Source organism: Indicator indicator, chromosome Z (genome assembly GCF_027791375.1).
Source record: "Indicator indicator isolate 239-I01 chromosome Z, UM_Iind_1.1, whole genome shotgun sequence".
NCBI lineage: Eukaryota > Metazoa > Chordata > Aves > Piciformes > Indicatoridae > Indicator > Indicator indicator.
Window position 1 is genome coordinate 24,703,528 of NC_072053.1, and position 18,709 is coordinate 24,722,236.

General features: G+C 35.6%; 1 protein-coding gene across 1 annotated transcript in view; it reads right to left on the reverse strand.

The window, feature by feature from the left end:
- The window catches only part of HCN1 (hyperpolarization activated cyclic nucleotide gated potassium channel 1), a 216,927-nt gene that overhangs the window by 189,159 nt on the left and 9,059 nt on the right, over positions 1-18,709 (reverse strand). Inside the window, exon 2 of the mRNA XM_054397901.1 lies at positions 5,488-5,911. Coding sequence (XP_054253876.1) covers positions 5,488-5,911 — 424 coding nt within the window. The remainder of the gene's footprint in view (positions 1-5,487; positions 5,912-18,709) is intronic.

Consider the following 18,709-nt stretch of genomic DNA (forward strand, 5'->3'; position numbering starts at 1 on the left):
AAAAGGTCTCCCCTCTGCCTCCTCTTCTCCAGGCTAAATAATCCCAGTTCCCTCAGCTGGTCCTCATAAGACTTGTTCAAATATTGCAAATGAATTGGGGATGAACACCAGCACTGCAAGTCCTACCCAGTAATGAACTGACAGCCAGCACAACTCTCAGGCACAAAGGGAACACATCCTCCCCTGGGAAACTGGACTGAGTAACCCTCTGCCCTGAGGAAACTAAGAGCTCACCTACCAGCATAGCTGCATTGAACATGGAGTACAGAGATTTTGCAATTCAAACACAAGCAGCCAGCCTGGGTCCCCCCCCCCCCAACTCTAGCTTACATAAGAGGTGGTGCTGGTTGGCAATTCAAGCACACATGACATCTTCACCTGCCAGGGAGGACTATAGAATAAGGAGAAAGCCCCAGGCAAACCTCACAGGTGTCTGAGATACAGCCAAGCACAAAATGGAGGTCAGCTGTGTAAGATGTAGGTAGGCAAACAAATATCTGTACATGAAAGAACAGGAGCAATTCACTATGGTTTGCATATTCACTTAGTCCTGCTAGGCAACACTTCTTGAAAAAAGTGTCAGAAAACAGTGACAAAAAACTGCCAAACATCTTGGGCTTTCAATATTTCTCACCAATCCATACAATACAACCCCAGCCATAAATTCTGTGTGGGAGAACACAAATTCACTAGTTCATACTCAGTTTTCCCAAAGAATGCAAAATTTGTTTTTCTTTTTCCTTTCTACAGAAATTGGAAGGAAGAAAGGATTTTTTTCCACTTCTACCTTCTTAATGGTAGGAAGGCAGAAGACATCAGTTCAGAGGCTTTGTTGCAGAATGCACAGACTTCATGAAAAAAAGAGGAGCTGGACACTCCTACATTTTCTTTCTGTCAGAGTTGCTTAACAAATCTCCTTTCCTCCCTCCCTTTGAGCTAGACAACTCGTTTTTCTTTGATGTATCTGTAACAGGCAGTAAAAAAGTGTGTCCTGCTTTAAGCCACTCAGTCTGAACTGTTATATCTATTTGCATTTCACTAATTGACACAACTTTATGGGGCCTAGAAATACATTTTAACTATCTCCTTGGAGGGTAGGAATTAAAACTGAACAAAGAGAAAGAAAAAAAAAGTCATGTCACCTCCAAATTCCATAAGAGCATCAATAAAAAAAAAATTAAACTAACACCATTACTGACAGGAAAACTCCATGTCTTGTAGACACATTTTTGTTAAAATACAATCAAATTAATAAACCAGTCACTAAAGGCAGGTGTTTTTATCCAATGCTCCCAAGTATCCACATAACTCATTATCATTTCCCCCTTCCCACACAATTCTCCAGTCAATGATCAAAAGGAGAGACAAAAACCCTTGACTTCTCACCCGAGAAAGAAAAAAGTGGTTTGATTTACAGTAAAGGACAAAAGTCACCTACCACAGAAACAGCAGGCTACTGAAGTAAGAGTTGTCTTCTGTCGTCCAGATAACACAAGTATTCTTTTACAGTGTTTTTAGTTAGGCAATAATGACTCAACGTCGTAGACACACACTATATATTTTTATACTGTTGGCAACAAGCAGAGTAACATGGAGAGGACACCTAGTGGTGATCTGTGATAACTAGGGTTGGTAGCATGGAAGCAACAGATGAAATTGTTAATGCAGGGCCTGATTTGACAAAGCTCTTAGACACTTACTTAAATTTTAAGCACTTTAGTAACACTTACCATTCAAGCAAGCTTGCATTTATGAGCTTTTCTGGATCAGAAATAAACTAGTAAAGAGTAGAATAAGGCATGTCTTTGTGATATGCTTAGAATTATGATTCATTAAAAGCCTGATCTTTAGCAACAGCTGGAACAGCTAACCCTTACATAGATTCATCAGCCTTGAAAAGGGTTGGCAAATTGCAAACCAGATTTCAGTACAAGTCAAACCAAAATAGAACATGGATGCAACTCACAATTATTGCATATTTTATGTCACGGGTGGAGTTCAACCTGCTGCAGTTATTTTTTGCAAAACAACCTTTATTGCACATCCTGCAACAAGAATCCAGTCACTTTAAAATTCACTCTAATTTGAATAATCAGACATCTCAATGAAAAAGACTTAGGGTCCAGTTTTAGAAATACCATCTCTATTTAGTCATAGCATAGTCATCTGCTAGGTACTGTCCTGTGGTTAGAGTAGCTCATAAAGACTGGCTTTAAAGCCACTTTAGGAAAATATTGTTATTTGAAAGAATCAGTGATTTTACATTATAGGCAAACGTAAAGTGTATCATTTGAAGTGTAACAACATATCTACTCCTAATTGGTCATATCTTGTATTTTAAATTTTTCAGTTACCTGTCAGCATATTTAAGTAAGAATAACTTACTAGTTGCATGCAAACCTTGTAAAATGTTCAGAGGTCTGCTTAGGCAGTTTCATAAAATTAGTTAAAGTAAGAACTGGTCCAGTATGTCCTTTTTGGCAAGTTTAGGAACCTATGCTACAAGAGAAAAAAAAAATTACAAAAATATCCAAACAAACCTGTTGTCAGAAATTACTGCACAAATATAATTTCTGCATTCACCAATTTAAATAACACCTTTTTTCATGCATGTTTTAGTGTAGGATTTTAAGTATATGATTTCTTTGTCAATGTGTGAGCTATAAAGGACTAGGATATTAGGTATAGCAGCTAAAAAGGAGTTTTAGAACAGAATTAATTTGCAAATTCAGTGAATTAATTCCTGCAAACATATGTGCTGTCCATTTTCTGAAGTGTTTCCTCCCATTTCCACCGAGTCATTGATTTGGGTAAGCTATTACTATCAGACTTATATGAACATATCCATTAGATTTAAAATCTTTATTTAACTGATTTAAATAAGGTAGGAATAAGACAAGAAAAGGAATCATGTTTCAACAGTATCTTATAAAAATATTTTGAATTTTTGCCTACTCATCCTAAAGTTCAAGTTACTGACCATCTTAAGTCCAGTTATGTGACCCTAAAAAAAGTAAAAGCTCAAGCAATTAACGCGACCTTTCTGTTGCAGGACATACGAATACGTCAGTGGGATAATAGCCTTATTACACAACTTGGTTTGTTCATCATTCAGTTTTTCATGAAATATCCTCTTAGCAGGTTATGAAGAACGAGTTTGCTGGCTGTCCTCCCCATTTTTTTTGACATAATGTTCATAATTATGGATCCAAATACATAGTATTTAGGATTCATCTGCGCCACATTTAAAACTAGCATATTAGTTCACATGCAGGAAATACTGAAGAAGCTGCAGTTCTTTGTCACAAACAGTTAGTAAGAGCTGCTTCCTACCATGCGTGTGCAAATACAATATAGAAAGGACTAAAAGCAGCAGAAAAGGTCTTATCAACTATCCCTATGGAACCATCTTGCTTCCCGATTTAAGCAAAGTTCATCCCTACCCATTTTTTTGGTTTAAAATATTACAGTGCTATGACATAGAATTTTTCAAGAGTGGCAATGGATCACCATGCAGAACAGTTTCACAAACTACACCCAAAGTAATAATCAACTAATATAGTGACAAAAGCCAAATATGAAGATCCATGACTATTTTCATTTCTGATAGCTACAAAATGCAAACAAAAAAAATTTTCTTGCAGACATTTCACTTTGGGATTTATCAGCACCCGATTCAGTTAACATATTTATTACTGTTCCCACATATTCTCACAGCCAACAGGAATCTTTTTCAAAAGCAGGCAACAAGCTTCTTCCTGCTTTATTGTAGGCTCAAAAAAAAAAAAATCTTCAGACCCTCTTTCACTTTCCTGAGTATGTCCAGAGAACACTATCATAGATCAAACACAAAAAGATGGACTCTACTTGTCAAATAAAGTATCACAGAAGAAAAAAGTTTTACTACTGTAATCAAAGGTGCAATTCTAATCAAGCAGCTGTTAGCCAAAGACTAGATGTACCAAAGACCAGACATGGCTGCTGTGGATCACATCCTCTGGCCATTTCTAGTCCCACTATGTGGCCAATTCAACTATTTTTGTTTGAAAATACCTGATTTATCTTTGACAACAGACATAAAGGGGAAAAATAAAAGGTATTCATTTCTCTGCCCAGTAGGGTTTTATAGCGGCAAGTTATTAGCTCAAGCTGCAGGCAAATGTCATTGAACCGATGTCAGAAGGTTGTCTCTCTGTAAAGGAGACAAAATCAAAGCTTTATGCTAAGAACTGCAAAATATGCTTCATCACTTGCCTTAGTTAAATTGAGTATAAAACTGCAGTGCTCTATTTCTGGGTCAAAAACATAGTTCTACTACATTACAAGAAGGCAAAAAGAAGAATTTGCAAAATACAGTCATCAAAAATAATTATCTATTTCAGGAGCTTTTGGAAAAACAACTGTAAACATTTGATATTTAGTATCTTTCAGCATCATGTCATTTTTAAATATAATCTACTTGTAGACTTGCTTTACACTTAAGTCTCTGTTGAACCAAAAAGTGAGTATTCTCTTTATCGCTGGTGAGATAACCATCAGGAAAAGCACCAGAAGTGCTTCCAAATCATCCTTCAATACTCATTTAATAAATCTTCATCAAAGTAGGTAAATTAATTTACTCAAACCTATATTAATAGTCTTTCCATGAAAACACTTTGCAAAGTAATTCTTTCTCCAATGAAGTTGCAGAAAACAACAGTTTTCCCACGGTTTTAACACTTCCTTTTAAAATATATTATGATATTTAGAACTACAGAAATGGGGAGAGAGGAATTCAGTAACTGTATCATGGCGATATGTGCCAAAGCATTAAACACTTCCTAGTCATAAGCATGCCAAATGAGACAATGCCATAATTTCCTGGAAATGTCACCATGAAAAATTGGCATGCTACATAGGGTCATATCTGGAAATAGTGGAGTTGACAGTTTAGAAGGTAGTGACTAAAATTTTGAACTTCCTATTTCTTACGAAGATGAATATTTGATAAATTCAGCCTACATACAGCCTTCAAGCAACGATCATTCTAGGAAATTTACTCTATTATAATTAATTTCTCCCAAAACAGAAAAATATGAACATGTATTTTAAGTTCTCTGTGATTACAAGAGTATTAACTTCATAACTTCAAGCGCTAGCACCAAACTCAAATGCAGATTTAGTTGGTCGCTACAATTTCTAGTTTCCTCAATAGGAACCTATCTATGCTTATCATGCTGATGGTCCCAAATATATTTTTTTCTGTTGTATATCTCCCAGTTGTTAGGAGAGAGAAGATGGCTACTCTGTACTTTTTTGGTTTGGGTTGGGTTGGGTTTGGTTTGGTTTGATTTCCTAAAAGGCTTTTTTGTGTATTTAAATATACTAATTGGTGAGTTAAAATTTGTTATTCAATTCTGGTTCTTATGTAGCTCATCAAGAGATCTGACTAGTTTTTTTGTACGACTAAGTTCTTAGTGAATGATGTTCTAACTGTAGAAATCTTACCTCTTCCCACTGGTGTATGTATCGAATCAGTCTTGAAAGGCGTAATAAACGTAACAGGCTGAGGATTTTTGTAAATCTCACAATACGAAGTGCTCTTGCTGTCTTGTAAACCTCTGAATCCATTCCTTTTTCTACAATAAGAAAGATATAATCCACTGGTATTGATGAGATGAAGTCAACCACAAACCAGCTTTTTAAGTAATTCATCTTAATGATTTTAGGGTCCAGTATTATTTCAGAGCTGTCTTCATTTACAGTCCCAGTTCTAAAATTCATGATCAAGTCCAATAAAAAAACAGTGTCTGATGCCACATTGAAAATAATCCATGGTGTTGTTGTTTGTTCTGTGAAGAATGTGATTCCAACTGGTATAATAACAAGGTTTCCAACCATCATTATAAGCATGATTAAGTCCCAGTAAAACCTAAAAAAAAGAACAAAAGAAAAGAAGAAAGTGGTATAATAAAAAGGTTTCCAACCATCATTATAAGCATGATTAAGTCCCAGTTAAACCTAAAAAAAAAAAGAAAACAAAAAAAAAGAGAAAAAAAGGAGAAACAGAGTGGTTTATGTACTGTGGTAAAGCAGAGTTAAAAAGTGGTCTCCATCATGCCACCAACTTCACCTCAAGATAATTAAACATTTTGTTAATGTGAAGAATACTCTCATTGTTTTAACTCATTGAATACAGTCACAGTATATAGAGAAGAGAAAGTAATTAACAGATTTTGTTATGTGCTTTTCTTCTCAAGAATACTTATCTAGGATAAAGACAGCATTATGGCTCATCACTCCAAGGCATATTTGAAAAGTGTGCCTGTCTGGCACTCAGCAGGCTTATCCAGACTCCTGTCAAAATCCATACACCTGTTATGTAGAATCTACATTCTATGTATATCTACCCTAAGGGAAGATTTCCTGGGGATGGTAGTATATACCGAACCGATTTTAAGAAAATTATGATAAATCCTAAATATTAATTTGTGGAGAAAGTTATTCTTGTTCAAGAAAAGAACTGAAAGTGACCTTGAGAAAGCCTGAACCTAACACATGACCTCTTGTTCTGTTTGATATCTGTTCAAAGAATCTTGATTTGGAGAGGCACAGAAACCAGTCAATGACAGCTCTCCATGGGCTTACTACACTTTCTAGGAGACTAGAGGCAGCAACGGCTCCACAACCACCTCCCTAGTGTGGCCCTCCACTACAGCAGGGTCCTAGATGTTTGCCATGTAATGGGACATGCCACCAGCACACTGCTCCAGCACTGACTTCCTGGACATTTCCATCATACTAGAGCCAGCCTTTCAGCATGCAACAAAGATCCTCATCTTGGTAAAGGTTCATGGCAATCAACAATAATAGTTTAAAAAAGCACCGCCTGATTTCAGATTGACCTTTACATTTCACCAGCACAGGGAGCAGTTATGCAATAAAAGCTCACCAGAGCTGCCAATGACCAGTGACCCAGACAACATAAAACAGAATACAGAACCAGGTGGTTTTTATTCTGCAGTAATCCATGGTTTAAAGGATTGTTATGTACTGTGATTATGCAAAACACACTGGAGTTCCTGATGCTGAATGTCAGCATAAGTGGTAGCATGAGGGCCTCAGCAATGAAGACTGAATGCTAAAGATTATGAGACTGTACAAGTTTTGTATTTTAATCTTAGCCCATAATATAGTATCAGCTGATTAGTTAGCAAGAAAAACTCTCATTATATCATCATTTATTTTCATTTAGAAATAAATCAGAAATTTTCTTTTAGGAAAATGTTTCCAAATGCCATTCTGTTGACCATGTTAGATAGCATTTTTCTTCCAGGTGAGAAAAGCTAGATGTAAGTCTATATTGCCCTTCTGTGACCTGTGCAGAGAAAGTAATACAATGCGTTCCTTACCTACCAATGCAGAACATCCTACTCGTCATGTAATCAAAAGCTAGCTGAAAAGCTTCACAAGACAGTGCAAAGAACAGCTATTGTGACACAGAGATAGCCCTTTGTTTCAAAATATTTTAAGCATTACTTATGCTTAAATGCATTTATGCACTAATATGCTTATTAGTGAAGATGGTTATAAATTTAAAACATGATCTCAAGTTCCAGATTTATACAAGGTATTATAATAAGTTGACAAAAAACAAGGAAGAGATAGACCCACATTCCTGAGAAAGGGGGGGGGGAGAGGGGGATGGAAAAAATAAAAGACCCCTAAGCACTATAGCAAACAGATGTAGAACTTAGCGAATCTAACTCAGTATATCTACTAAGTTGTCACTAACTGACGGTAAAGAGTTCAACACCGCACCAAACTTTTCCTGAAACTTCTTAAGTGCTTCTAAAAGACTCATAGCTTTAAAAGCTCTAAGTGAAAAAAGTCTTCAAGCATTAAATAACACAGAAAAAAATAGATTTAAGGCATATTTTCTCTAAATTTTAAATAATTATACAGAAATAAAACAGCATCATGATAATTATTACTTTGCTATTCTCAAATAAAACTAACTGAGCCCCTTTCAGTGATCTTTTCACTCATAGTTTACTATTCTTTCAAAACTTACAGTAATAGTACAGTAGTTTTTTACAGCTCTGCAACATGGTGCCAGAATTTTGGGGTTTTATTTATTCCTACAGGCTCTCCTGGACAGAATGAACAGCCTGTTCAAAACGAGAGCCTATCCAAGCAGCAACGAAAAACTACTTAGTATTAATTAATCAATGCCTGCACTATGCTTAATAATGTAAGGCAACACGAATTCTAAGAGACATTTTATTTTCCACTTTATGTATACAACCCACAGTAAACTAAGTGTTAAAAAAGGAAATTTCACCTCTAACCTAATTAATTTGCTGCATACAACTGTGTAAAGCGTCACTCAGATTTGCTTTCTCTATTATTTTCTGGTTGCTGCCCATTGAGATATCAGTCCTAATTTCCTTGAAGCAGTGTAGTTTGTTATGATTACCCTTATGGTACATCCAGATTGACTCAGCAGAAGTTGTCAGTGCTCTCACAAATCACACAGCAGAGTGAACAGCCTCTTTAAAGCACTGAGTGCTGTGACTTGAGGCTACAGAGCAGAGACAGCTTTGCTCAAGTCTTAGGAGTTTCCAGAAAGATCATAAAATATATCAGTAAATCCTGATGAAATTCAAACACAAATGCACATGAAATTCACCCATATTATAAAGTGGAAGGCAAAAAGTGCTTGTAAAATATCTTTCAAACTAAACCTGATGCATTAGAGACATGATTTCATTCCACACATACCAAGAATCAGGACTTGTCAGAAATTTTCCCAAGTTTTCCATGGAAAACTTCAGTTAAATATTTTGATTGACTAGCAGATGTTCAGTGAAATGAACACTAACTGGTTTTTTTTTTGGTTTTTTTTTTTTTTAATCTTGCCTTCAAACATAGTTTTATTTCTTTTACTTTCATGGATCATGAGTTCATCTAACAAATAAACTAATGTCCTAAATAGAACACAACAGCCTTAGTAGAAATAACAGTAACCTAAACTTCATTACTACATACCATAAAAATCACTAAAGTTGGTATTATCCATGTCAGAATTGGATTCTCATTGGACATGCTACCTTCTTCTTACTATGCAACAATACTACTATTTTGGTAAGTGACAGAGGAGCTAAACATGCCTGAAAATAATCTGAAACTTTCAGATAATTACTGGAGTATGTTGGAAAGGACAGTAAAATGAGGGACAGTTTTCTTTGGGCCATCCAAATTCTTTTCATTATTGCACAGGTGTTTGTGGTTGAAAAATCGTCACATCGCTTTTTTTTTTGCCTTTTTTTTTTCCACAACCTGAAAAGTGAGAATCTCCCCTTCTGCCCAGATATCCTTTCTCATTCTGCCCATCTGTCTTTCTCTTACACATACACACACCTAGAGGAAAACATGCTTCTTCTGTGAAATCAAATATAAAACTCCTTCTATTTTAACAATAAATCTCGCTTTCAACATCTTCCATGCAACAAATACTGTTTAAATGTTGCAAATCTATTATTTCTCTGATTTTTGCTCAGCAGCAATTTTTACAAAAAAAAATTCAAACTCAGAATTTACTGTAATCTACCTGTGCAAACACATTCATACAAATGAATTTAAATGTGTAGTGAAATGTTACTTGTTTATATTGGCCCTTTTTGACAGGCAAAGAGGCTACTTCTGGAGTTCTGTTATTTTTCTGTATAGATAAAATGTTCTTCATCTGAATATACTTAATTTTGTAAAGCTTTTGAAAGACAAAAGTTTGGGTTTTGTTTGTTTGTTTGTTTTGTTTTTAAAAGATAAACTACTTTCCTGAAATTGTTGATTTATATTCTTTACTCTATTTCCACTCTGAAAGCTTTTAGCTTATATCAAATAAACACAAGTAATCCTCCAAGGCTAGATGAGAGCCCCTTTCATGGCTCACCCCTTTCAACCGTAAAGCACACGGTACAGTTGAATACTAAAAGCATCCTCTACACTTCAAGAGCTGAGGTTGAAGGGCAGAAATATTATTAAGGAGATATTTTATCAGGGGAAAATTTCAATATTTGCTATTCTTTTTCAAAAACATACCAAGCAGAATGAGCTTTCACTGATTTAGCTGGGTAACCTGCTAAAGCAGCAGAAGGGCTCACACAACTAGCCACCACCACCTCCTGACAGTATGAGGCAAAACCCTGTGGATTGAGACCAGGAGAGTTTAATAGAATACAAGGAATGAAGGAACAACTGGAATAACAATAGTAAAGAAGTAATGTACATAAGAAGTACAACAAAATGTGATGCTCTTACCCAACACAGCCAATGCTTTGCCACCAGCATCAAACCCCACCGCCAGACAACTACTGCAATTGCCTGCAACACCCCCTCCTCCTGATGTAGCATACATGAGGTTAGTGTGGTATGGAATATCCCACTATCCTGGGTGTGAACCCTCCCAACTTCTTGTGAAGAAACTTAACTCTATCCTGGCTAAATCCAGGACAATAAGCATATTGGACCTGGGAATCTTGCATCTTAATGGTTTCATTCAGTCTAAAAGTGATGGGGTTAAAAAATAAATAACAGTGGAGTTTTCAGAACACCAGAAATCTTAATCTGATTTCAAACTAATACTGAACACCTTTACTTCCAAGTCAGCCATATATATTCAAACGTGCCCTGCTGTTATTTTTTAAATATTGCTGCAACTTCCTACCTGGTAGCAGAAACGGACTTCAAAGATTAATAAAATTCAGCAATACTATGTCTTCTTTTTTATACATAGAACATATCTAAAAATTATAAACTTGCACATTTTCCAATAGATTTCATGAGTTTTACCTGAAAACTAAACACACCTAGAAGTGAAGATTCACAATTAGTTGCACAATTCATTAGATAAATGTAGCTCCTGGGGGACCTGATCAGAGCCCAGTGAAACCAATGTACAGCAATTTACTATTTTCAAAAGGTTTTGGTTACAGCATTTGGTTAGGTTTCAAAGCTTGAGTGCTTCAAAGGCTTGACTTCTAGAAAAGAAAATCACAGTACTGCCCATGGAAAGTGATTATAAAACTAACTAAGATTACAGAAATACATACATAGATAGATATGCATGTTTTCACTAAATTCAGCTAATAGTTAAGCAGTGAAAATGTCATCAACAGATTTTTAAATCTTCATACACTAGCAATAGCATCTATAGAAAATTTTTTTATAATATTTTATGAGCACTAACAAATTAAGTCTCAGATTTATGAGAAATCAACCCACAGGACTAATGGTGCCCTCACTGCACATGAGAGGCGAGGAAGGAGAGGATAAAGAGAAACTTATATAATATGTCATCATTATTCCATAATGAGTCTCCTTGGTTTAGCTAGTAATCCTCTACCACAAGTGTCTGAATACATCTGATATTTGCAGTTGCTTTTCCTCCACAGGAACTTATTAAACTACAGTAGGAAGAATTAAAGCCTGACTTCCACATAACCTTGGACAAGAACAGTTCAACACTATCGGTTGAGCTCTTTTTTCCCTCTCCTATCTTTACACAGCTCCTTCTTTCTTCAGCCCTGTTCCTTAGTGGAAAAGCAGGATAGTGCTCTTGCCCAGACAGATACCAGCTATGAAGAAGTGGTGATTGTAAGTCACAAGTGTTGACTAAAGCTCACAAATGAGTTTTTTCCTGGAAAAACTTTAATCTGTCTATGCTGCTGCGTCAACACATCAAAGAACAAGTAATATATTTTCCTCAGATAGGGTAGGGACTCCAACTGATTTGTTTCAGTTTCATATTGCTAACCCTTAATTACAAATTGCCAAATACTGATTCTTCTAAGCATCAGCAAATTTCTGTAGTGGATCACTGTACATTCTCAAATTCACATTCTCAAATTAGAAATGACCACTTTACAGGCATGAGAAAAAGTCTGAAAGAGACAGATATAAAAATATTTCAGCTGCAAAATAATCTCATGCCTCATGTTGGAACACTTGCATTAAGAATTCTGTAGTGACAGTAATTTTAAGAGTGTCATTTAGAAACATGACATTTAGGATGCTTCCACACCAAGTAAAATTTCAGAGGCTTAAAATGGGAGAAGCCTTCTGTGTAATTTTTCTCAGCACTGTGTGAAAAGGAAGGCCATATGCCCCCTGGAAAACCAATAAAGCCAGACAGTATCACCTAATATTCTTTTTTAATACTTTTTTTTTTTTAACCAAGTCAATATCTTAATTTGCAATGTAAAATTTTCAATGTAGTTTCTGCGAAATTCCATTTTCTCCAGCAAAGATGATGAAGAAGACATTGTTTAATAGCTGCTGACAGACCTCAGTCATGGAGTTTGGTGAGGAAACTGGCCCGTGACAACCAGAAACAATTATTTTTTTGAGATAAATACCTCTGGCAAAATATCAAGACTAAAACTTGGTTCGTGTAAGACACTAAGATCTGGTATTTGACATAAACACTACTACAAACAATTTCATTGTGATAATCAGAGGTAAAACTGGCTCTGTGTGTGTAACTACAATGATACAGTGTGGTTGGAAGAGTGCATTCAAACATAAATTTTCATTTACTGTTTCTCAGAAAATTTAATTGAAGGCAAAATGGTACATTATGTTTAAACTGGAAAAAACATAAAAGGACAAATCAGAGATGTGTAAAAGAACAAGTTGGTGGATTCACATGCAGACTAGGTATTCCTACATCATGAGTGAAAACAAATATACCTGCCTGAATGTTTTTACATCTCTTACATGTGAAGATGTGCAAGATTCTAATGCAAGAACAAATAAGAAGATAACATATCAAGTTATTATTCCCTTTTGCACCTATTTATGGCTGACCTTTGTCTCCAAAACATATGTTTCTTTGAATATAAAATAAGCATGGAGATTTTAACCCTTTAAAATACAAGGAAGCACCAGTTTGAGAATCAGTAAGTCATTTTATTGTAATCCATTAACATCACATGTTGTAATAAATAGCTTACTTCAATAGGTAACTACATCTAATTACAATACTTATGTATTTAAAATATATATAAATAATGTGGGATTTTGTGAAAATAACATTAAGAACTGAGGAACTGGTGTTCAAATCAAATAAAAATTATCACTACCTTCATTTTTACTTTGATAAAACAGGATTAAAATACATTCCAGATACTTTTTAGAAGTGCAAAAGAAAAATTTATATCAGAGAAATATAAGTAAGTGGGGTCATGTCATGCATATCCCCATTTTTCAAAACAGTTCAATACCAAGAGCTCTCACCCATGCTTAGGAAAACCCAGTCAAGTTTTCTCATCTATCTGTGGGCCACTGAACCCAGGATCCCCCACCTCTCAGGGAAATTCATTAGCTCCAAGCCATACTGTGTGTCTTGCAAGTACACTGATGACAAGTTCTCTTTCCCTAAACAAATATACACTACATCAGAAACCAAAGCCTTCTTCCCAGGGAAGGCGACTACCAGACTGCAGAGGAGGTCTTGCATTTTTGGTCCATCAGAGCAGAACAACTCTGAGAGGTGACACTGCTATTGAAAGTATCTATGCCAGAAGTGCTATGCAAAGTAAACATATAGGTTCGAATCCTCTCCAGCAGAGGATGGAAATTACTCTCCACTTTCAGCACTCAGGCTGAATTCAGTTTGATTCCCGAGTAGATACAGGAGACATTCAGGTATCCACTGAAATATACATACTGCAGATCGTATTAGTATGATTACTGAATTATTTTATTCATTTTATTAACTAAATTCATCATACCTATTTACTGAAAACATCAATGCACACAATACAAAGCATTTTAAGAAACTAAAGACGTAATCTTCCATAAGCTTGCTTATACCTTTCTTCATGTGCATTCATTATGAACCCCTGTTTACATGGTGGCCTACCTCAATGCGTGGTTAAGACAGAGAATGCTCAGCTATGAACTTCAATAGTCCATTTTACCATTATCTTTCAAAACATAACTTCATACACAAAACCACCTGTCCCTACCAGAAATAAAATGCAGGTCTTGCAGGTTTCTCCTTCAAGAAGCCACAATTAGAAGCCCCCATTTTTTTTCATTATTCAACTTGTATTCAGATCTCTCTGCTAGCCATTTGCCTTCCACAGTGTTGAAGCATATGCAATGTAATTTTAACATTTCCTTAAAATCTTCTAATGTGCATTCAGGTCTCACCATCTATTTGACAGCATAGTGCTCTGTCTGCATTTCTAAAACAAATCAGGTAATTATAACAGCTAGACAGAGCAATGATCAGATAGACCTGACATTCACTTGTTTAAAACAAAAAGAGAAACCCAGAAAAGCAACCGAAGGAAGCAGGAAAGAGAATACATGATGTTGAAGATGTTCTACCTATTGGTTTAAGCAACAATGACCTTGCTTCTCTCACTGTCTTTTCATGCTGTTTACCCTCCAATGCTCTAACACAAGCAAGTCTGAGCAAAAAGCTTGTACACTGCCATTGCAGTGGAGGTTTGGAGTACAACCAGGTTTCTAGATATAAAATCTGCCGCTGATATTTATGAACATTGGTCAGTGTAATGCAAGGTGATTACTGAACGGCCATTTTTCAATTTAATTCAATATAAGGAAACAAAAAAGGTGGGGTATTGGTTTGGTTTGTTTTTTCAATTAAACTGCTTTGATTGTTCTTAAAAAGAAGAAAAACAGAAAAAAAGAAAACAATCTGCTAAATAGGAGATAATCTACAGCACCAAGCACTCCAGGAGATTGCCTTTACAAGGAACATGGCCTTTTATCCTTTGGTACCTCTGCCACCAGCAGTACTGCAGGTCATAACCACTGCTTGTTCGTAATTAAAAAATGAGGTTCCATTTTGTCACAGATCTACACAACAGTGAAACAGATGTTCAAGATCCACTTCTAAAAATTGTATGTATTAAATTTATAAACTATGTGTTGGAAGTATTTATTGAATTGTGGCAGATCGTTGGCTGAAAATACACTTCATTATTTTATTTTAGTCTAGTCACATGAAACAATTGTTGAGCCACTGGAAGATATTTGTTACCGATACATAGATTAATTTAAAATTCTATCTTCATTGAGACAGAACCATCTAAAGCAGAGTTTTATACAAAGTATGTATATTGGGTAAAGTTTTTCCACCACAGTTGCCTTCACTTTTCTTTTTTTTTTTTTTTTTTTTTAATGAGGATGTCACTTTTAGCTTCGGATAAACATGTCACTTCTCAGCCTGAAAAATAAAAGATTGATAAAGATGTTAACATCTGAAAATTTATTCATATTTAACCACAGGGTTTGTTTTATACCTCACCTCTACATAAAAGGGAATTATTTAACAATCTAGATCTCTATATTTTGGTAAGAGTGTTTTGTTTTCTGTAGCTGACTTTGAAGTCTCTTGGTACAAAAATTCTCCTTCTCCCATCTTCAGGCGTTCAAACAAAATAGTCCAGCCTCCATGGCGCTCTCAAAATCAGCCACACAGTACAGGTTAAGGGTCATGGGGGAAAGCGTTTGCCTACAAGTAAAGTTGCCTATAATCACAGCCACTGATAAGCAGCTCTAAAATAAGAACTCAAAGAAACTTTGGTCAGAGACCTATGATCTCAACTATAAATACCAGCAAAAGTTCCAAGGAAGTTATTTACTCTCACACAATGCAGATGCCTGTTGCTTTGACACTGCAAAACAAAAAGAGCTTCCTTCACCACAGCAAATAAAAAAAAAAAAAAACAGACGTACACCTTCCACCCATATTCACAGTTCTCTAAATATAATATGTAGGCTTCTGGCTTTAAGCAAATGAAGACATTTTACTTCGTAGATCTCAGAAGAGATTTTAGCCACAAGCCACTATTCCCAAGAAAGACAAAATTTAATTTAGCCAAATATTTATGTTTCATTTTTGGAGGACAGTGAGATTTGAACTATTGAAATATGTTTAAGCTAAAAATGTGTAATAATTAGAACACTGAAATAGATGTTAATAATTCATTGCTTCAGAATAGCAAGAAATTGAGTGCAGAAAATATTAGTAGAACTTTTTTTTTTAAATCATAAGCTTATAAAAGGTTATTGATTTGTAAACTGCAAGTCAAACTATATAATATGACAGAAATAGAATATGAAGTATATTTGAATGACTCTGGTATAGTAGTTCTGCAAATGCACAGCACCCATGGGTGGCATTTTTTTAAAATTAGTTTTACCTTTTATGGCTCCTTATGACTAGAATTATGAAAGATGTTCAGGCACAGAGTCCAGATGCTTACAAGTATCTAGATTCCCAGCTCATTCTGAAATCCAAAGATAGATAGGCTCCTGACTTCCATCTCAGATCTTCACTGGGTAAAACTGACATTTTCAAAGCCATTCCAGAAATGGAAAAGTTTGTACTGGAAATCAAGTTGAATATCATATTCCATTTGCTCATTTTGCCAGTGGCATAAAAACAGTATGCACATTCAATGTTCAGATGAGCCGCAACTGAGTGACAACTCAAGGAATTACAAGACAGTAGCCCCAGCAGGAACATCTGCTACCATTTTACAGAGATTCACGGTACCTGCATTCCTGAGCTATAAAGCTAGCTCTCCTTCCTGAAGCAAGTTTGAACTCTCACTGCGAGGATCAAGTACGGAAGGGGAAGTTCAGTGTGGTACTCCAATCCCTTCCACAGAAAAATAAATTTGGTCTATCCTGTGGTGAATGTGCAAGTTGGCTGCAGCTTAGAAATCATAGAAAAAAAATCATGGTCACTTTGAGCCATGGCTAAACAATCTGGGCAATAAGGAGAGCTAGGGTGGAAATTGTTGAATAGCTTATAGGTTGTAAAATACTGAAGGAGTATTCCTGAGACCTGTTTTAAGGAGAATCATCTTTCAGCAAAAGAAAATTAGCCTGCATACGAATGACAGAGCACAGCATACAAGCAGACTACAGGAAAGTATCTTTAGGGAACAAGAACAAAGGAAAATGTAAAGGGAAGCAAGAATTTTGAAATCATAGCTAATACACTTAAACAGCAAAGTAAAACCAAAGACATTAAATTGGATTCAGCCATCATTTATGTCATATTTAATTCACCTTTAAGCAATGCACATATGAAATAACACAATTATTATGTCCACTATTTTTTCATTTCAACATCAAAAACCTTGAAATTGTTTTTAGTTTTCTTCTTCCATTTCAAAGAAGCAGGCACCATAATAAATTCACTACTTCAACAAATGCACATTAAGAACTTGTACAAACACTACTTCAACTTGCAACACTGAGAAGTGTATCTAATACTCTATTCCAAATTTTAAAAAAAAACCTTTAAGTTAGTAAAACCAAGTATTTCAGATATCTACTGACAGAATGCATGCAATTAAAAGTCAATTTTGGTCATGTGGGCACCTAAATTAGGTTACTTATCTCTCACTTGTCCCACACATGAGACATCTATTGCTTAATAAACCATCGAATTTCAGACATTTTTGATTTTGACCCTTTTTAAATGCTCAGTTACATTGCCTACCATCTGGCAGTGCTTACTCTTGATACCACACTCCCTTTGCATTACAGAAGTGTGTTTCTTATAATTATATCTTTAATGTGATAGATGTATGCAACACTAGAATTCCCAAGCTGGCAATAAATGGGCTGAGGGGACAGTTTTGGCAAAGTATCTTGTTACTAGGTCTATGGTAAAAGCATGCTCAATTGCATTCTCAACAGAAAGCTGCCATACTACCCCAGACATGGGAATAGAAAATGTGCAATTATCTTCTTTTTTTTTATTATTTACAAGGTGTTTATTTACAAATTCCAAGACATTATGAAGAATACCTAAGCCACCTTCTCCCTGCTACTTTGAACACACAGCTCAGGATCTGCTACATAACAGACTTAGCAGCAATGGGAAGCTACAATGCAGAGTTAAAATAAATAAGTATCTTTAAATCAATGCATCATTTCAGTTTATATAAAAGAATTCATTGTATCTTCAGGAAGAGATGTAGGAGGGAGAAACAAAAAAACAGAATGAAGGAAAAGAGAAGTGCATTAAAAAAAAAAACCTTCTTAAAGGAGTAGGTCACCATGCTCTAGCTAACTTTATGAGAGCTGCAAGATGCCTATAGCAGGATTTCACTACTTGAAAATTAGACCATAAGAAATCATACAACTAAAAGACAGAAAAAAGACAGGATTCGGTATTTAGGGAATCACCCAGGTAACAGTTGCCAAGAACACAGGACACGCAGCTCTGAAAAACAGGACATCTCTGAATTATACGTGGTAAGGTGGGTAATAAAAAAGGTACCAAATTATTAACTGAAGGTTAGGCTATATGCTTGGTTTATTTTACTACTTAGAATTTGCTTCCAAGTTTGTGTCTAACTGAAAAAAACAATCTTTTCATTACTACTACACTTGTCTGGCACTAAAGATAAGGTGAACCAAAGTGATAGACAAGGTTGGCTGTTATCTTCATTAAGAAATCAAGTACAAACAAGCCTGTATGTACCCACCCCAAGGATGTATTTGAAGAACCTAGAAGTTTGCAAGTGTGTACTGTCAGCCAGTAATCACATATTTTAGGGGGTTGTACTACATACTACTCTTTTCATAACAATTTCTCTATTAGATAGAAACTTTTAGCCCTCCTGGAATGAACAGATAAAGAGATGTCATTCAAGAGCATGATGGA